This window comes from Olea europaea, unplaced genomic scaffold (assembly GCF_002742605.1).
Source record: "Olea europaea var. sylvestris unplaced genomic scaffold, O_europaea_v1 scaffold1439, whole genome shotgun sequence".
In the NCBI taxonomy this organism is placed as follows: domain Eukaryota; kingdom Viridiplantae; phylum Streptophyta; class Magnoliopsida; order Lamiales; family Oleaceae; genus Olea; species Olea europaea.
This window is the reverse complement of record NW_019231930.1, coordinates 165322-186477: the sequence shown is the minus strand read 5'-3', so window position 1 is coordinate 186477 and position 21156 is coordinate 165322. Positions and strand designations below refer to the sequence as shown.

The 21156-nt window shown below is 36.5% G+C and overlaps 2 protein-coding genes and 1 long non-coding RNA gene across 4 annotated transcripts; 2 read left to right on the top strand and 1 right to left on the bottom strand.

The window, feature by feature from the left end:
• Positions 1-3587: 3587 nt before the first annotated feature.
• Positions 3588-6200, top strand: LOC111376048. Its single transcript, XR_002699400.1, has 4 exons — positions 3588-4469; positions 4546-4645; positions 4957-5066; positions 5690-6200. It is a non-coding gene; the product is annotated as an uncharacterized LOC111376048 (long non-coding RNA).
• A 6882-nt stretch (positions 6201-13082) lies between these two features.
• On the bottom strand, positions 13083-13934 carry LOC111376047. The gene has a single exon (XM_022998975.1). It carries the CDS (start codon positions 13908-13910, stop codon positions 13386-13388), a length of 525 nt encoding a protein of 174 aa, XP_022854743.1. The 5' UTR covers positions 13911-13934; the 3' UTR covers positions 13083-13385.
• A 1972-nt stretch (positions 13935-15906) lies between these two features.
• On the top strand, positions 15907-19772 carry LOC111376046 (tryptophan synthase alpha chain-like). Of its 2 annotated transcripts, XM_022998972.1 has the most exons (9): positions 15907-16125; positions 16740-16886; positions 16965-17030; positions 17472-17580; positions 17713-17789; positions 18593-18670; positions 19091-19168; positions 19370-19429; positions 19519-19772. In XM_022998972.1, exons 1-9 carry the CDS (start codon positions 15958-15960, stop codon positions 19651-19653), a joined length of 918 nt encoding a protein of 305 aa, XP_022854740.1. In that variant the 5' UTR covers positions 15907-15957; the 3' UTR covers positions 19654-19772. The 2 variants fall into 2 exon arrangements, with proteins under 2 accessions (XP_022854740.1, XP_022854742.1); XM_022998974.1 differs by lacking the exon at positions 16965-17030.
• Positions 19773-21156: the final 1384 nt, after the last annotated feature.

Sequence of the window (21156 nt, the reverse complement as noted above, 5' to 3'; positions counted from 1 at the left end):
TCTCCTGAACTCAGCTGAAGCATCATCGGAGTCGGCGCTGCTCCCAAGCTGGCAGCCGAGTCGTTTCCCGCCATGTTAGCCTCTGCTCCGCCGGTGTAGGCCGGGAAGCGCAGTATTTGCTCCAGGAAGTCGTCGGATGTGGCCTCTCCTGGATTGTTCGCCATGGAAGTGGCTCAATTCTGAATCACCAACTCAGTTAGCTCAAAAATTCTCAGCTCGAACACCTTAGAGGCCAAAGAAAACAATTTTAGGAAACAAAGAACATTTATCTCTATCTAATTATCAAAAACACGAGAACTTATCCAACTGCCTGTAGCGCTTAATGCTCGAGTCGACTTTGAAAATTCGACTTTGTCTACACTCACACATACACATATATATACTTGTCGAGGGATGATTCGTGCAAGTACTAGTTTCTACTTGTCTATAGAGTGGTGATAGCACAGGAGAAAGAAATACAAACAGTAAGCGGAAAAGCGGGCGTCCCTTTTCTCTGCTTACATTTTCAAATAGATCCCTACTTTGCGAAAATTTACATCTATAGCCTTTTAATTTCAACCCTGCAAATTAACTTTATTTTTTTCTTTGACTCGTACATCTCGTTTAATTGCATATTCGATACGTCATAGTGGACATAGTCAAGTATAATTATATTATAAGCTTAGAAAAATTTTGCACCGTTGATCTTCAGCACATGGTCAAACTAACAAAATAATTAAAACTTTATAAAATTAGATTTCAAACATAAACTATCGCAAGCAATCAATCAAAGCGGCTCTCATCTTTATTATATATAATATAATTTGATTCGAACCTTGTCCCTATCTATAGCTATGCTATCTCTATTACTGTTGAGGTAAAGTTCGATCGCATCCTTTTGAATTGAGGGGAAGGTTAAAGACAAAGCAATTTTAAAATTGGGAAAAAAAAGTCAAACAAGTGGACAAATTAAAGTCAAAATCAAATCAAATGTAGACAGCATTGATAAATTGTACAATAATTTCAAAACCTAACAAACACATGGGAGACTTCACATTCATAGTGGATCATGAATCAATTCCCACAAAGTTCAACCAAATTTTAGCATCACCCACGGATAAACATTTATTAATAAATCGAATATAATTTTTTTGTGTGCATATTATAAACCACATAATTATTATAATCTCCTGGTTTTAGAGGCTACCCAGACAAAAAGAGACTTGTTTGTTGGCTTGATACGTAACCATTAACTTGTTAACATTCAGCTTGAAGTCCACATCGAGTTGACAATCAAATACACCCTCATATATTTTTTGAGACTGGTAACAAATTTCAAATAGGTATCCTATTTCATTTTTCTTTTGTTTAAAGATAATGACTATCATATACTACAGGCTAGATTTCAGTTAACCATATTTCTCAATTATTATTTACCAATCTTCCTACTATTCAATGATTTGTTCCCTCAAAATTACAAGGAATTAAGTTTGCTATTTTGTAACTTCAATAGGTTGCAAGATTAGGAGTTGCATTGTGGGGGATTGTTGGATATTGGTTAAATAAATTGAGAATTGAAAATCGATTAAAGTTCGTATCGAATTCGGCCAAATACTCAAAAGCTCGACTCAATCCGTTTAGGCAAAATTGTTTGCCACTTCGCCGCTTCGGGGCGCACAAACGGGGATCGACCTGCCCGGTCAGGTCGCGAGGGTCGAGGGGGCAGCGCCCCTCGTGGGGGGTCGGGGGCAACGCCCCCGAAAGAGAATTTTGATTTCTCTGCATGTATTGAAGGGTATATTTGGCATTTCGAAAACCAATATCGGATGAATGAGAAATTACGAAAAAAAAGACCTCAACCATTAGTGAATAGACACCTTTTCATAAATATGCATTGTTTGGAAATGGTGCATGGTTTGGTCTCAACCATTTCGTCCACACCCCTTCATGGTCTATAAATAGGACCCTTTGGGTGTCCTATTCCTCACAGTTTGATATGCAAAACGATTTCATCCTCTCTTCTATCCAAAATCAAAATCATTTCGCTTATTTTGATTTTCTTTCATTTCATCCTTGGAGTACATAAGCCTAAATTGGTTCGTTGTACTTGTGTTTTGGAGTGCTACAAACACAAGTGTAGCCGTTGTATCTTGGGAGTCGATTGCCGAAATCCGTAGGCACCGTTGCGGGGCAAATTCGACTTAAGGACAAAGAGTCCAACTCTTGCCTCGGCTTTGTCACCATCATTATACTTATTTCAGCGTCACTATTCACAAAATTCATCCAACATTCTTGAGTAAGGTCACATGTTAAATCAGTTCCAAAATGCATCAAAGTTTCAATGTATCTTTATGGTACTCAGAAACTTGAAAAAAAAAGTCCTTTTTATCAAAAATCTACAATGACCAATGCTTGCATAAATTCCTAAGGATCAGGTCTGTTCAACTTTAACATGAATTCCTTCAAATTATACTTGAACATATACAACTGCGTGCCCAGTTAATCTCCCAGCTGTTCTAGCTATAACCGTACGGTGCAAGGCTATTTTGTCAGACACTATATTTAAAAAAAAAAAAAAAGAATAAAGCTATTTGTACCCTTAGACTTACATGTTGGTTGACACACTTACGTGGAAAGTAGACCAAAAAAATAGAAAAAACAGGAAAAGTGGGCGGGTTTCTTGAATGACTTGGTGGACGGGTCCCATTTCGAAACAGATTCCCTTTTCATTTTGCCCGCGAAATTAATTTTTGCTTTGCCTTTTCTACGATTTCTCTCAGCATATTTTCTTCCCAATGAACTGAAGCAATTTGGTCGCTGATTTGTGCCGCCGAATTGGGGCATTTTGGTACAGAAATCGGGGGCTCCGCGTCGTTGATTTCTCTCGATTTCTCTTCGTAGCAGTGTTGCTTGAGGTACCCAATACGGGGGTTAACTTTGGAAGCAAAGAAGTAGGCAAAATCTTGTTCCACTCGAAGAGATGACGGACAAAGGTATTCCCCTTCGTCATTTGAGTTTGATTTCTTTGGATTCCTCTTATGCCCAAAACATAAGATTGTTTCTGATAGTTTACAGAAATCGTTATTTAACATAATTTTGATGTTCTGTGGGTGAAAAGTTTAAGCCATATATTATGTAAATCGGGTGTTTTGGGCTCAAATGTTTAGGGTCATCTTAAATGATTATTGGGTTGAATAAACATGCTAGATTCTACATCTTTACTTAGTGAAATGAAAGAAGTCCGGTATATAAAAAAAAATGCTAGACCTGGTCATACTGATTTGTAGCAAGCAATGTTCGGGTACTTGTGTTCCAAGGATAAATTATAAGCAAGAACCTGTGGGTGGAAAGTTGAACCCATATATTATGTAAATCGGGTGTTTTGAGCTCAAATGTTTACGACCATCTTAAATGATCATTAGGTTGATAAACATGCTAGATTCTACACCTTTACTTAGTGAAATGAAAGAAGTCTGGTATATAACAAAAATGCTAGACCTGGTCATACTGATTTGCAGCAAGCAATGTTTGGGTACTTGTGTTCCAAGGATGAATTATATGCAGGAACTTGTGTTCGTTTTAATTTTTCATTTTCCTTTTTGTGGCGGCGAAAGGAATTTTCGGAAGAGGTGGAGGATGATATCTTGTTAGTATCAGATAACGACAATATGTTGGAAAGTGTTAACTTAGTGGATGATGGAATTGCAGGATTAGATAGTATGATTGAGCCCGAGGTAGGTATGAAGTTCAGCGATGAAAAAGAAATGTTCGATTTTTACAAAAGATATGCATACAACGTGGGCTTCCCGGTTAGGAAAAGAAACTCGCAAAAGGATGATGAAGGAATTGTGAGATATGTGTGTTTACATGTAGCTGTGAAGGGCGAATGAGTACTACCACAAGCGGTTCTATGAAGTCACAAGCTACCATTTAGACAGGTTGTAAAGCTAAGCTGACTGCATTTGCAGATGCATGCGGAGTATGGAGAATTAATACAGTCAATCTCATTCACAATCATAAAACTAGCCCTTCGAAGTCCAGGCTGTATCGTTGCAACCAAGAATTGAGTGCCCATATCAAAAGACGGCTTGAAGTGAACGACATGGCAGGGATTCTGTTACATAAAAGTTATAACTCCGCAGTTGTAGAAGTAGGGGAGTATGAGAAAATGACTTGCATCGAAAAGGATTGTCGAAATTATGTTGAACAGGTGAGGCGGTTAAGACTTGGAGAAGGAGATGCCGCAGCAATACAGGTTTACTTTTCGAACATGCAAGCAAGGTGCTCAGGTTTTTTCTTTAGTATGGATTTGGACGAAAAGTCGCGGATGAGGAATATTTTCTGGGCAGATAATAGGAGTAGGCAAGCATATAAAGAGTTCGGAGTCGTGGTGACACTCGATACCACGTACCTAACTAATAAGTATGACATGCCATTTGCTCCATTTGTTGGAGTTAATCATCATGGGCAATCATACTTTTAATGGGAAGGTAATTATATGGTTGAACTTCTGTACTATTTTTTAATTCGTACTTTGTTTGTGTAATAACATTCTCTACTTCGTAGTTGGAAATGCAATGCCTAATTACATTCCAAATGTACCTCGCCCACATGGACCGAACTTTTAATGTTAGATGAAGAAGAATGATGGACGGATATTCACAAGGTAATTAGGAGATGGAGATGGGTTGTTTATTTATGTTTTTCGCTCCAAGTAGTAATAAAAATATTTTCCTTTAATATATGGATAAGAGAATGAGAAGCATTTCTTAAAGCTTGTAAGAAGTAAAGTGTGTGTTAACAATGCATATAGAGTCAGTCAAGTGTTAATTGCATTTTTTGGTTGTAGATTCGTAGTTTTGGAATTAAGTTTGTTTAAAGCTTTTGTTTTGATTTGCCAAATTTAGTTTGTGAGTATTTATTTAATTTGTGTCTTAAGCACCAACTAATTTCATTTTCCATAATTTGTATTGTTAGGTGCTGTTCCATTCCCATCTGATGTTCATAGGCTAAAGGAGCTTGGCGTTTCTGGGGTTGTCACCTTGAATGAGTTGTATGAGACTTTAGTTCCATCATCTCTATATAAAGTGAGTTCTCCCTTGCAGCTCCACTACTTTAACTTCGTTTTATACTATGATGGGCTCCTGGAAAACTCTGGCACCATTTAGGATGGATTGAATAAATTTTTGAAACCTTTCACTGGTCTGAAGTTTAAAAAAAACGTCATGCATGGGACTTGGAAATGCAACTAATTCTAAACTAATTATAGCCAGAATGTGCTGTGAATCTGATTAAAGTTTTTATGGAAACTTTTTAGGGAGAATTTCTGCCTGGTTATTTTCTGAAATATTGGAATGTGCCATGTTCAATTACTGTAAGTAATATTGTTATGCCAATTTGTTGTGGTTATCACTTGTGAGTTTGTTGAGAAAGTAATATATTTAATGGACTTTAACTTATGAGAGAGGTTTGATATTAACTAATGCTCCTGCATCATTTCTGCATTGACACTCGTCAGTTATTGGATTTTGTTTTATCATGTAATGTGTCTAAGCTGAAATTTTTTGATGTCTTTCTTGCTTTACTAATTCGGCTCTTATGCGATAAATGATGGGAAGGATGAAGGATAAATGTAGAACTCTTTTCCGGTGTAAGAGGTGAACATGAGGGCATATATTTTTTGCTCACTTCACTTCTTTTAATTGTGCAGAATATGTCCAGCAGAAGAGTAGATGCAGTCACCAAAAAGTGACCATGGCTGGAGGAGTGCTTTTGGTGGTTAAGAATTTCGAGCTGTTGCCTCCTCCCGGGCAGTCCACCATTGTGCTAAAGCCAAGATCCTTTTTAAATTTGTGTTTTGAAAAAATATAATGATGTCTAAATGTGTTCTGGGTATTTTATTGTTTTGGCCACAATTGTATGAATATTTGGATTTTGTAGTAACTTTCTCTCCTACACTCTTCATACTTGGTTTGTAGCTACGCCGAAATTTTAGTTGGCAGAAAGAAAGTTGCTGAGTAATTGACCATCATGGTTGAATATTGTATCATTATTCTGACGGCTAAGTGTGAAGATGACATTTTGCCATCCTAAATGAATATTTTACTTATATATCTGTTTGGTGTAGCCACATAAGAGACAAATGAGCCCATTTCTTACATCAACACGCTGATCAATACAAAACTATGTAGCCAGTTCCGTGTTTCGTATCCTCCAAGAGTCCCAGCCTTATCCCTATCAAGAAGGCAAGTATAGACAGTTAACAACTTCAACTCAAACATTATGGTGATGAACACCCATAACTGGTAAACAAGATAAAGTCACCAAAAATTATGATCTCAAGAAACAACATAATTATTACACTTAAATCTATCTTAACACAATGAAGAACACAAATAATATAACAAACAAGACGACATCTAGCCCACTACTATCAACATCGACGTCGTTAACATAGCGATTGAAACATCAAAAGCAAATATATTACAATGACTTGTTCGGTTTACCAACGGCACATATTACACATGAACTACAAATAACACAACACATTTTGTTGGCCCCTTCCCTTCCATAAGAAAATATAACCATTACTCATTTTGGCCCCTTCCCTTTCACATCAACTCCCGCACTTTCGTTGGCCTTCCTTATAGTCACGTTCAAAGAAATCTCAATATCTCGTTCCACGGACACCACGTGACAAAGAGATCGGAACACGCTAGAGAACTCCTGAACTTGGTCGATTGCTGCATGATTATTCTGGCTCCTAACGGTAATATCACTTGATCCACAGCTTGATTCTCCGTCATCAACCTATGCCCAATATTTACAGTTAGCCCTACAGGAGTTGAAAAGTCTTCCCTTGTTCTTCGTCCCCCTCTCAATCTCAAAGCACTTCACAAATCCACTTTTACACAAGGGGCATCGCCTTTTCTTCGGGATTCCGCAAACAAGTGGTCATTCTCTCTACAGCTATGACAAAGACCGGAGTTCTTTCCCGGCATACTACACAACAAACGACACACAGATTACACTAAATTAAACAACATTTTTAACAAAATCCCCTTGCTCAGTGGAATCAAGATATTCACAAAAACCGAATTTCAAACCAAACATGAATGTCAAGAACCATATCAATAATAACAGTAACAAACTTACACATTCAACCCACTCTTTACATGCCACCAGAAGAAAACAAAAGGGCTTCAACATTATACACTCTGTCTGAGATTATGCCTATCAAATTCACGGACGAGTCTAAATTCTATTATTCATGTGGTCACACGTCAAAGGCTTTTTCACAATATTGAACTCTATTATGCATTATCATACTGCTGGTAGGTAGAAACATTTCTCTCCAGATTTGTGAGATTTTCACTTATAAATTATATTTAAAAATTACACAAACCCTTCAAATAAATATTTCTAACAGTTTACAAGTAGATTTTATTCCTATTGATTATTATTCACACAAATTATGTACATTCACCATCTCCAAACAATGGAATGACTTGAGATTGAAAGGCATACTAAGGAAGTTCGAAACTTTGCAGCCCAGACTGCCATATGTTCAAAACTAGCCCAGATTATCATATATTCGAGCCTTGTATGTATTTGAAATGGAGTTCGAAACTATGCAGCCCAGTACGTCGGGTTCTTCGAAGAAGTAGGGCTGACAGTGAGATTTTTCCTTTTCTTAAAACATAAATTACTTCCCCACAGTAAAAAGAAATGCCCAAATATTCTACTTACATAATATTGCTCAAGATATCGCCGGAGAAGAAGGCCTCAGGGATGGGCGATTTTGCTCTAATCTTGCGGCTAAATATTTTTTCCTCATAACCGTGCGCTTAACTTCGGGTGGAAAACAAATTCATGGAGATGACCACAATATTTATCATCGTCTTCTCAATATGGTGGAGCGCAACTGCAGATCTCCTCGCATCAGTTCGTTCAGTAGAGAAGGTTTTCTGCCTTTGGGGCAACTGAGAAACTGAAGAAATGCGAGCGTAAGCGGGTTTCTTCACTTTGGGCCGGTTCAAGACATGTTACCCATTAACCCATTAATACGTTTTCTTCGCCACGTCACCGTGTAACCCGGCAGGTAAAGTGGCGTGTACGTGTAGCGGAATTGAAAAAAAAAGGAGCCTTCTAGATATTTATCTATCAACTTCACATCAGGAATTAAAAAGGATTGAGGAAGCATGGACTGAATTTTTCCTTGGAAAAAATACTACTTGTCTTCATGGGATATAATCATCAATCTATGTGACATATGATGTGATGTAATGTACTATGAGAGAGAAGTTTGGATAGAGCAATCCTCTATGTATACATAGTAGGATTGTTCAATCATGACATTCTAAACCTCTGTTACTATATTAGACATCAAGATGTAACATTTTGAATGGCTCGAAATTGGACATGTGATCGATAGTCTTACTATGCGTGCATAAATGACTATCCTATAAAAGTTCACATTATATGAGCTCATATACATTTTAATCACAATGTTTCGATTATCTCCTAATGGAGATAAATTACTCATTGTCTTTTAATGTTAATTATATGGTACTGATTATTTTGAATGGCTCGAGGTTGGACATGTGATCGACAGTCCTACTATGTGTGCAAATATAACTATCCTATAAAAGTTCACATTATATGAGCTCATATACATTTTAATCATGATGTTTCGGTTATTTCCTAATGGAGATAAATTACTCATTGTCTTTTAATGTTAATTATACATTACTAATTATTTTATTTTATTCTATTTTTTATTTTTTTAAATATAGTCCATGTTTGATAGGAAGAGTCAAAGTTAATAACTAATTTCAATTATATATTTCATGGGATTTACAATTTTTCAATAACGTATTTTATCAACTTTTTACTAAAATTTACTAAAAATCTAATTTTAATATCCACTAAACAAACACGGTTATTTTATTATTATTAAGAGCCCGTTTGATGATAATTTTATGTCCAAAATATATTTGGAATAGTATTTTAATGGAGAATGTGTGGTTAAAAAAAAGTTTGTATGTAATTTATTGAAAAATATACATTATAGTTAAAAATAAGAAGAAAAAATGTATTTTGAAAATAATGGATTCCAAACGACGGCTAAGTTAAAAAAATGGTGACTTTGTTACCTATTATTTATTTTAGGTAATTGGCACAAAACGTCCCTAACTTTGAAGTTTATTATAAAAAACGTCCTTACCTTTCATTTTTTGGCATTTTTGTTCTTACCTTTCACCTTTTTTTTGCGCCGAACGTTCTTTTCATTAATTTTAAGCATAAAATGACCAACATACCCTCCTATTTAAATAAAACAAAAAAGAAAAGAAAAGAAAAAGAAAAAGAAAAATAAATTGCAACTATTGGCCAAACTTTTAAAAGTTCAAATAACCCCCAAATTATTTTGTGGGTAAGAAATTGTTTCAAAAATATAACTTGGGATATTGAATTTTTGAGCAACTTTATGAGTCCGAGCAAGAGGATTACTGTGAATCATGCAATCAGGTTTTGGTTTCAAGTTGGGTTTGCAGTAATTCACAGGCTAGAAAAAGCTGATTTACTAATTGAGAAGTGATTGTATCCATATTTTCACATTCCTCAAGCAGTCGAGCTTCTTAACATGGAAATTTTAGGGAAATCATTTTAATTGCTAAACCACGGCATCGTTTTTATATTGCGACTTATCTATCTTCAATTAGACACTTTCTTTTCCAATTCAATGTAAAATTGTGGACAGTTTTCACTTCGCCGTTGTAGAGAAATGAGGAATACTCTCATTAAATGCGGTCTAACCCACCTATTGAACCGGCATCTTGATAATTTAGAAACAAGAAAGTGGGAACAGGAAAGTGAACTTTATTACTCTCCGAAATCAATGAATTAATTCACAGTAACATGCTCTATTTATAGAGCTGGAAACCAACGAACTGCAGCCACTAACCCACTAACTCCTGATTAAATGGTAAAGACTTGGTAAATGCAAAACAAACTCTAATTTGACTGGGCCAAAACAAACCACGTTCCTAAATAAAATAAATACAATTTATCAACTTACCTAAAGACTAGGACAATAGCAATTAAATAGTCTTGGATTTTTCAACAGTCCCTCCCTTAAACTGATGTTTCAACATTCAATTTAGTGAAGGCTAGTTCCAAAGCGTCCACCTTCAAATTGGATCATCCAAAGAGCAAACACCAAGCATCTTTCTTAGGTTCTGAAATGCAAGCAACTTGAGGGGTTTGGTTAGAATATCAACAATCTGATCATCACTTCTGCAGTAGACCAGATCAATGACTTCTTCCTTTTTAAGATCCCTTAGAAAGTGATATCTTACATCTATGTGCTTGCTCCTTCCATGTAAAATTGGATTTTTTGACAGCTTGATCGTTGAGATATTATCACAGTAAATTACTGTGGCTCCCTCTTGCTTGAAATGCAATTCTTCAAGAATTTTTCTTAGCCAAATTGCTTGACAAACACATGCTGTTGCAGCTACAAATTTCGCTTCAGTTGTTGATAGAGTAACAATTGCTTGCTTCTTTGAAGACCATGAAATAGCTGTTGTCCCCATCATAAAAACATAGCCAGATGTACTCTTTCTGTCATCTTGATCTCCAGCATAGTCGCTATCTGTAAAGCCAATTAAATGTGTCCTCTCTCCCTTCTTATAGAGTAGACCATAATCATTTGTGCCTTGCAAGTACCGAAAAATTCTTTTGGCGTCAAGAAGATTCATTTCTGTTGGTTTTTCCATGTATTTGCTAATAAGGCTGACTGCTTAAATGATGTGAGGCCTTGTTGCTGTCAAATACATTAAACTTCCCACGATCTGCTTGTACGTGGTGCTATCTACTTTTCTTCCTTCGGGATCTCTAACAAGTTTTGTGCCTGCTTCAGTTGGTGTGCTTACTGGATTACAATTTTTCATCCGGAACCTGTCTAGAATCTCTTGTACATACTTCTTTTGAGAGATAAAAATGTCATCTGCAGATTGATTAACTTCTATGCCAAGAAAATAATGCATCTTTCCAAGATCAAACATGTCGAATCCATCCATCATAGATTTCTTAAAATTTTCAAACATGATCCTATCATTTCCTGTATAAATTAAATCATCCACATGACAAACCATGAGCATCTTTTCAGCTTCATCTTTTCTAATAAAAAGTGTATGTTCATAAGGGCACTTATGAAATCCTTCCTTCAGAAAATAGGCTTCTATACGACTATACCAAGCTCGCGGGGCTTGTTTTAAACCGTATAAAGCCTTTTTTAACTTATACACTTTATGCTCATAACCAATCTTAACATATCCAAGGGGTTGATTTATAAATACTTGCTCCTCCAAGTTTCCATGTAAGAAGGCTGATTTGACATCTAGTTGGAAAAGAGGCCAAACATTCTATGCTGCTAATGAGATAAGTAATCTGATGGTATCATGTCTTGCTACAGGTGCAAATACTTCCTTGTAGTCAACATCGAACTCTTGCTTGTAGCCTTTAGCCACCAATCTTGCCTTGTATTTGTCAACTTCACCATTTTCTTTTAACTTTGTTTTGTACACCCATTTGATACCAATGGTCTTTTCTCCATTTGGAAGATAAGTCAGCTCCCAAGTGTTATTGCTTTCTATGGATGCAATCTCTTCATCCATAGCCTTCCACCATTTCGGTTGTTTAGAAGCATCAACAATGGTTACATGATCACAATCTGAGAAAAGGGCAAAGTGTGTAAGTGGATCCTCAGAATGTTCAGTGCCCGTTACCTCATAATCGGTCATCCATGTAGCTCGCCTTCTGAACCTTTGTGATCTAGAATCTGTTGATACTGCAGGTGGACTTTGAGCTGCTGGTACTGGTTCATCTTGTTCATCCATTGGTTGTTGTGAGTTTGTCATATGTTAGATTTCTTCTTCTACATCAAAATTCGCAGGAATTTGTTGTTGAACTCCATCTCCATTCCACTCCCAAAGTCTTTCTTCATCAAATGTAACATCTCGGCTAATTACAATCTTTTCTACGGTTGGATTATATAACTCGTATGCTTTGGACTGATTACTTACTCCAAGAAAGATGCACTTTTTCGCCCTATCATCTAGCTTTTTCTTCTTTTCGTCTGGTATTTGGGCGTAAGCAATACATCCAAAGATTCTGAAATGCCCAACAGTTGGTCTTCTTCCACTCCATGTCTCTTCTAGTGTTTTGTTCTGAACTGCTAGAGTAGGGCTTCTATTTAAAATGTGGATGTTCCAATTTACTGCTTCAGGCCAGAAACTCTTTCGAACTCGACTTCCCACCACCAAACTTCTCACCATATCCATGATTGTGCGATTTTTCCTCTCGTATACCCCATTTTGTTGTGGGGTATAAGCTGTTGTTAGTTGTCGTCTAATGCCATGATTTTCACAAAATTTAGCAAACTCGTGTGAATTGTATTCACCTCCGAGATCAGTGCGCAACACCTGTATTAAATTTCCTGCTTCCTTTTCAACCATAACCTTATAGCTCTAAGAGCTTCAGATTTCTCATGTAGGAAATACACCCAAGTTTTTCTGCTTAAATCATCGACAAAAGTGATCATCTATCGTTTACCTCCATTGGAAGCAGGATTGATTGGCCCGCAAATGTCGGAGTGCACAATCTCCAATAGCCTTCTTGCTCTTTTTGCCCTTCCTTTTGGAAATGGATCTAGGTGTTGTTTACTAAAAACACATTCTTCACACACTTCGGAGGGACGTCCAAACCGTGGAAGATCAGCCACCATATCTTTCTGCTGAAGTGTTTTTAAACCTCCAAAGCTTAGATGACCATATCGAAAATGCCATAGCCAAGCTTTATCTTTCAATTTTGCTAAAAAAACATGACTGAGTAACATTGTGGAGATATAGTGGAAACATGCGATTTGTTGTCATGCTAACCGAGCAATCAACCCCAATTTGGCATCTTGAATTTTGCAAACTCCATCTTTAATCGAGATCTCATAGCCCTTCTCTTGTAGTTGCCCAATACTTAGGAGATTTGTCTTCAATTCTGGAAAAAATAAGACATTAGAAATAGTTTGAGTGGAATTTCCCTTCGTTTGGATAATAATTTATTCTTTTCCCATAACAGAAATTCTTGAATTATCACCGAACTTTACATTATCTCTGAAAGATTCATCTAAGGTGGAGAAGATTGTCCTATCCCCACACATATGGTTGCTACAACCAGTGTCCAGGTACCACAAATTCTTGTTAGTCTCTTCTCTTGTATGACAGGCCATTAGCAGAGATATTTCCTCATCTTTTTCTGCAAAATTTGATTTTTCCCCATTGCTTTTAGACATGTTAGTTTGACATTCTGATTGATAATGTCCATATTTGTGGCATCTGTAGCACTCTATATTAGCTTTGTCTACTGACTTTTGCTCTGTGGTTGCCAAAATGAAATTCGCCTCTGCCTCTTCCTCGAGAATCACCAAATTGGTTACCATATTGCTGATGCTGATTTTTATGATCCTTAAATCCTTTACCTCTTCCTTTATTTGCTTTGTTTGAAGTCCAGCCATAAGCACCTGTTGAAGCCTTCAATGCTTGTTCATCTTTGTCTTGCTCACTGATCTTTTGTTCATGGATAAGCAAAGAGCTTTGGAGTTCATCTAGTGAAAGCTCATCAATATCTTTGGAGTCCTCTATTGAGCAGACAACAAAATTAAATTTTGGAGTCATGGACCGGAGTAATTTTTCGACAATGGTAACATCTTCAGTTTTGTCACCATGAATCCGCATCTTATTGGCAATCGTCATTATCCGTGGGAAGTAATCCGTCACAGATTCTCCTGACTTCATTCGAGTTGTTTCAAATTCTGATCGAAGAGCTTGTAGCTGTTGTCTTTTTGCTCTTGCGGACCCCTGGTATTTTTTCTTCATAGAATCCCAGATTTGCTTGGAGGTATCTTTGCGAAGAATAGTTTCCAAGATTGAGCGATCGATGGCTTGAAACAAATAACTCTTGGCCTTAAGATCCTTTAGAAGTTGACTTTCCACTTTTATTTTCTGTGCTTCTGTTGCTGCTGCACCCACCATTTCTGGTATTCCTTTAGAAACTACTTGCCAATACTCCTTAGATCGTAGGAAATTCTCCATTAACATGCTCCAATTATCATAGTGCCCATCGAAACGTGGAATGGCTGGTTGTACAAAGCTGTCTGAAGCCATCATTCACTGCTACTGCAGAACGAAGAAAAGAAGAACTGGAAAATGAAAGATTGTTATTGCAGCTCTTTTACTTTCTTCACAACCAGGCTCTGATACCACTAATAATTTAGAAACAAGAAAGTGGGAACAGGAAAGTGAACTTTATTACTCTCAGAAATCAATGAATTAATTCACAGTAACATGCTCTATTTATAGAGCTGGAAACCAACGAACTGCAGCCACTAATCCACTAACTCCTGATAAAATGCTAAAGACTTGGTAAATGCAAAACAAACTCTAATTTAACTGGGCCAAAACAAGCTACGTTCCTAAATAAAATAAATACAATTTATCAACTTACCTAAAGACTAGGACAATAGCAATTAAATAGTCTCGGACTTTTTCAACACTTCTCTCCTCTCCAATCCTCGTCACCCACTGGTCCGGATGATTCCTTCGAATCTTAGCCTACGAAGAGTTGCAATCCCCTTTAGAAAAAATGTCACAATTTCACAACATTTATACTCCACGGTCTCCTCGGCTCCGGTTGAAACTGGCGTTCATTTTCCCGTTCCCTCGCTTCCACACTCTTGCCCGCCCATATGTCCCCTCACTTCTTATAAATATAAATTCAGTATCCATATGATATCTACGATTCAGTGCATACACCTTGAAAGGTGGAATTTTTTTTTTAATGAATTTTGAATTTTTCATATTGGATTATGTGTAGAGTAAGGGATGGTGATGGTTGATTTTGCCCATATATTTTTGTTGTTTGATTGATTTGTTTATGGAAAAGTGTTTGGGGGTCGATGACAAATTGTTTGTGGTGTGAGCTTTAGGCAGTTGGGTGGTGGTTGTTGAGGTGGAGGCCGACAGTGGAGTGGGGGTGAAAGAAGGTGATGGTTTTTTTTATCAAATTTGGACCCTTTTGCACTTTTCAAAAATTTGGGCCTATAGTTGCAATTTTCTTTTCTTTTTGTTTTGTATTAATAGGAGGATATTTTGGTCATTTTAAGTTAAAAATTGGTGAAAATGATGTTCAACACAAAAAAAGATGAAAGGTAAGGGTAAAAATGTCAAAAAATGAAAGGTGGAGACGTTTTCCACAATAAACTTTAAAGGTAGGGACGTTTTGTGTCAATTACCCTTTATCTTAATAATTAAATTGTAAAAATATTACGTGGATGCGGGACCCACAAGTCAATTCGGTTATGTGTAGAGTAAGGGATGGTGATGGTTGATTTTGCCCATATATTTTTGTTGTTTGATTGATTTGCTTATGAAAAAGTGTTTGGGGGTCGATGACAGTTGTTTGTGGTGTGAGCTTCGATGTTTTAGCCAGTTGGGTGGTGGTTGTTGAAGTGGAGGCCGACAGTGGAGTGGGGGTGAAAGAAGGTGATGGTTTTTATCAAATTTGGACCGTTTTGTACTTTTCAAAAATTTGGACTTATAGTTGCAATTTTTTTTCTTTTTGTTTTGTATTAATAGGAGGGTATTTTGGTCATTTTAAATTAAAAATTGGTGAAAATGATGTTCAACTCAAAGAAAGATGAAATTTAGGGGTAAAAATGTCAAAAAATGAAAGGTGGGGACTTTTTCACTATAAACTTTAAAGATAGGGACGTTTTGTGCCAATTACCATTTATTTTAATAATTAAATTGTAAAAATATTACGTGGATGCGGGACCCACAAGTCAATTCGGTTTCCCCATTCTTGTTTCGAAACCCAAAGGAGAAGCCCTTCTCGAGCCCACAGACAATTCCTGAGGTACAATCAATGGCTGTCACTCTAAAGACAACGTTTTTCTTTCAGAGTAAAGCCGGCGGCGGCGATTCACTTCCAAGAATCAAGCCTTTCAGATTCAAGGCTCCCATGGCCACTCTCTCCACCGTTCCCACTGTCGGACTCTCCGAGACTTTCTCCAAATTGAAACAACAGGGGAAAGTAAGCAGCATTCCTTTTATATTTTCTTTTTCTTTTTGTTGTTTACTGCTTTTGTTTTCTTCCTCATCCTAGACTCTGTTTTTTGTTTTGCTGGATTGGATTCCAAGTATCTTTTTTTATATAAAAAAATTGGGGTCAGTGTGAGATAATTTGTAGGATTATTAGTAACCGTTTTGATCGAAGATGGATGCATGTTCCCTCTATCATTTCGTGGAAAAAGGATTATTAGTAAACGAAAATCTGTTCCCTCTATCATTTCGTGGAAAAATGGAAACGGATAACTAGAGAAGGCTCAAATTGTTTGTAACTCTGACGCTGAATAATTTTCATAGCAAGGGAAATGATTTTAATATAAAAGAAAGATGGTATTGACGTAAAGTTGGAGAGAAGCCGCTGCTATGCCTTTTTTTTTTTTTGCTAATTTGATTGCCTATTTTTAGTAAAATAAATGACTCTGGAATTTTAGAGGGCATAAAAGATAACTTATCCATATTTTACGGCAAAGTGACATTTATATTGATTTGCATGCTTTTGTGACATGGAATAATAAAATTTTCACTACAATTTTTCGAATTTCACTATATATATTAATTAGCTTGTTTTTGTTTTGAAAGTTGGCATTCATCCCGTATATCACAGCTGGCGATCCTGACCTTTCAACCACAGCTCAAGCGCTGAAGGTCCTTGATTCATGTGGCTCAGACATTATAGAATTAGGGGTGCCTTATTCAGACCCATTAGCTGATGGTCCCGTTATCCAGGTTCAAATATGTGGTTAGATGCTTATTGTGTCATAGTTTCGAATTCCAAAATTTTCTGAAATCTTTTTGTTTACTCAGGCTGCGGCTACACGTTCGCTAGCTAGAGGGACTAACTTCGATAAAATTGTTGCAATGTTGAAGGATGTAAGTCCAATTTTTAAACTGTGTTAGAAATAAAACAGAGTGAAAGTAATGTGTTTTGGTTTACCTCGATACCATCTCAATAGACGTATCGCATGCCATACATTTAACCTAATTAGCTCTGGACTTAATGATATAGCTAGGCAGCACATCACACTCATGTAACGTGTTTCCCTTATGCATATATGATTATATCTTTATGTTGCGTTTTCGACCAATCCATGACTTTGGTAACTGGGGAGAAGTAGACCACTTGATCTAATTATTTGAATTAATTTACTATTGTTTATCTGGACAATGCTCCATTTTTTTATGTTAAATTTTTTTGTCTTACTTTTTTCATAGAACATTCTCTCAATAACTTTGTCCATTGCTGGCTTTACTGTATAATTATGCTGTCATAGATTTGTAGTTTCTTAAAATTGCCTTTTTTTGCCCCCACAGGTGGTGCCTCAATTATCTTGTCCAATTGCACTTTTCTCATATTATAATCCAATACTTAAGCGTGGAGTAGAAAAATTCATGATCACTTTGAAAGATGCAGGGATACATGGTAATATGTTGTTATACTTTGCTGATTGCAGTTTCTTTGTTTTTTCACTATATTATGATAAGTTTTCCGTATATGGCAACTATGTTAACTCCACATTCTTCATAAGCTCACCTCAAATATTCATCTGTTCAGGTCTTGTTGTGCCAGATGTCCCTCTGGAGGAGACAGGGATATTAAGAAAGGAAGCTGCTAGTAATAATGTGGAATTGGTTGGTTTTCAAACTTAATAATTTTGCTCTTTGTCTGAGCTTTGTAAGGTTGCATATTTTAAACCTTATTATGGAGTCACATACATTCTTGCAAATGGCAAGTCATCTGGCTTAAACTGGTAACCCGATTTTTTATTAAGGTGGTTGCCATAGGGACAGATTACTTATTTAGGACATTCTAAGTTGTGTGATATTCTTAATATCATGACTCTCTATTTGTCAACTATTTTGTTCAATTTTATTTTTCAAACACACAATTGGAAAATTGTGATTTGTGCACTTGCAGTTCTTAGTCCGTCTTAGATAATGAAATATTTTTTTGCTTTTGGAATAGTCCCTTTGAATGAGACAAAGGTTTGCCTAGTGGCTGTATCAATCAGTTTGGAAATAATTGTGGATTCAAGTCTCGTGGAGAAGTGGTTCGGGGAAGGGCTGTTTTTCCCCTATCTTGTAGTCTACTGGACAAACCAGCAGAATGAAAAATTTCTTATCACCTTGGATGGGGCTGCATATTATGATGGTCCATGGGTTATCTTATTTGAAATATGCTGTTTGATCAGGATTGAGGGCTGATAAGTTATTGAAAAATTGGTGTTAGAGGGAAGTACAAAAAATTTTGGGACCTCTTCTATACGTTTGTCCTTTCCTGGATAAACACGTATTTTCTCACGAAACAATATATCTCTCAACGAATATAATAATTAGTTCAGTATTTGAACTGTTTACACGGGCACACTTGTGACTTTAGTTGGTACATTTTTTACACGTTTTTTCACGTGCTTAATTCTTGCCTGTTACATCAGGTGCTGCTCACAACACCCACCACTCCTATACCGCGAATGAAAGCCATCGTTGAAGCTTCAGAAGGATTCGTCTACCTTGTGAGTTGCCTATTTCCCTTTTCTTAATTAGTTATGTGTTGGTACTTGATTCGTTTTTTGGGAGAAAACTTGAGAGTTCTTCCTGAATGTCATTCTAAGATTATATTGTCTTGATTTTTGCAAAGCTTATCGTCCTCTTTCTTGTCTTTTTGTGTCATATATCCACTTTTACTTAAATTTTCTTGCTTTTTTTTTAATAGTTTGTTTGAACTTGTATTAATGATGATGCCTCTATATGAGGCACCATACAAGTTCCTCGGGCCATAGTAAACACCATATACTTGTGCCCATAGAAGTTGAAATGTTATTCATGTATCCTCACACGAATAATAGGAAAATGCACTTCCAATTTTCTTAATGAGTTCTATATTTACTTTACTATTAACTTCTGCCAGTCGTTCTCTATTTATTGTTTTGTAGGTGAGCTCAGTTGGAGTTACGGGAGCTCGTGCATCTGTCAGTGATAAGGTCCAATCTCTCCTCCATGAAATTAAAGAGGTAAATATTGTTGCAAATTGACAATCAGATAAGCTCCCAACAAATTCTCAAGTATTCTTCTTGTGCTACAGATTTTCTCAGTAACCATTCTCATTTCACCTTTTCTTTTGCCATCAATCATATAACCTTTTTTTTCCCTTAAACCTCTCAATATAATGAAAAATAAAATAAAATTTGTGAACTTGAATGTCATTTTGACAGGTGACAAGCAAGCCAGTAGCAGTTGGTTTTGGTATATCAAAACCCGAGCACGTGAAACAGGTCCCATCTTTGACAATATATCCCAATACCCTCGATTATTATCCTTTGAGCATAACGCAAGTACACTAACAATTTAAGCATGGTTACAGGTGGCCAAGTGGGGAGCAGACGGCGTGATTGTTGGTAGTGCCATGGTAAAATTACTCAGCGAAGCAAAATCCCCTGAAGAAGGCTTGAAAGAATTGGAAAACTTCACCAAATCCTTGAAGGCTGCCCTATTGTGATGAAATAAGTTTGTAGTGTGAGCCTCATTTTGAATCTACATTGAAGCAAATGAATTGATTGGAATTTTGTTACTTGATAGTGTTACAGTTCGAAGCAACATAAGCATTTCGACCAGAAATGGAAAAATTGATTTATGTTGCCAAAAAAAAAAAAAACCTACTGTCTCTGTCTAAAATAAAAGAAAAACAGAAATAGAATTCAGAAGTCATGGTTATTAGTTCAATTTTTATCTGGTTTTGAGGTCGTGAGAAAAAATCTTTTGCATTGTGTGCCACACGTCTGCCTCCAATAATATATCAGATGCCTTTAAGCCATTTGAAATCAAAATTCAATAGTAAGTTCATAGAGCACGTGTTCGTGCATCGAGCTGTAGGTATCCTTATTCAGTAAATATAATTTCTGGATCCACAGAAATTGATGAGTAGAAAACATACTGAACTAGATTCTTAGAAATAGTCACTTTTTGGCTTGGCAAAAATCTTGCACTTTTCAGCGGATACAGGAAGGACAATGTCAGTTCACGAAGGACTTCATATGTATAGACTCTACATTTAGGGATGTGGATTGAGCCAATCTTCTATAAGCAGTTGCTTGTCTATGTATATCAAACAAATCTAAGCTTGGTGAACTATGATCCGTAGGCAATAGAGTTATCAAATTTTAATGAAATGCAAATCATTCATTAGAAGTGGTACGATGGAGTTAATATAGTTATAATGATTCACCATCATTATATACCTTCTACGTGGAAGCTGTAGCAGACAACTGTTACATAAAACATCATGATCCCAGGATTTTGTCAAAATGGAGAAATGGGAAGGTCAAATAATTTGTTTTTGGACATTGAAAAGGAAGGTTGTGAACCCAGTCTGCTCACTTTCATTCAAGGATTTTGGCTGCAGAGGCATCAAAAGTTGTCGATATTCTTCAGAAAATGGCTAAGAGAAATATATTACCAGATGCATCCGTAATATCTTCAGTTACAGATATTTTGTCCCAATATGCAAATTACTTGGAATATCTAACTCAGACACTAAATTTTCACCCAAGCGCCGAGTCAAAGATCAGATGCTGCAGACATGAACTTCAGCCTGTCACTAATGTGAAAGATGTATCAAGTTTAGACAAATCCAAACCAGGAACACAAAAACATATCTGTTGATGTAGTAAAATTGGATTATCCTTAGGTAATTGTAATAAATCAACATTTCCTACCACCAATTTCGTGGTATAGTTATTACACCATGGACGGTAGGCTAGTAACCCTCAAAGGCAGCAACAGTCTTTCACTGGACTGAGAAATCACAATTTTGATATCACTTTCTATATATTCCTGCACCCTACTCCATGTTCATCAGTTTCGTGCAGCATTTATGGATCCAGATATCAGCATTTGAGCACAAGGCTTGACACAGGCAACATGAGCTATGATTCACATTACAATTTCTATATACTCATCTTTTTTCGTCCCTCTATTACTTTAGTTACTAAATTACGATGTA

What these genes read in the sequence shown, in the direction of transcription:
- LOC111376047 (XM_022998975.1), bottom strand. Translation starts at nt 13,910, where the DNA reads ATGAAGAAAAAATACCAGGGGTCCGCAAGAGCAAAAAGACAACAGCTA.
- LOC111376046 (XM_022998972.1), top strand. Translation starts at nt 15,958, where the DNA reads ATGGCTGTCACTCTAAAGACAACGTTTTTCTTTCAGAGTAAAGCCGGC. An exon ending in TTGTTGCAATGTTGAAGGAT is followed by an intron (nt 17,031 to 17,471) that starts GTAAGTCCAATT and finishes TTGCCCCCACAG; the next exon opens with GTGGTGCCTCAATTATCTTG. An exon ending in CAGAAGGATTCGTCTACCTT is followed by an intron (nt 18,671 to 19,090) that starts GTGAGTTGCCTA and finishes ATTGTTTTGTAG; the next exon opens with GTGAGCTCAGTTGGAGTTAC.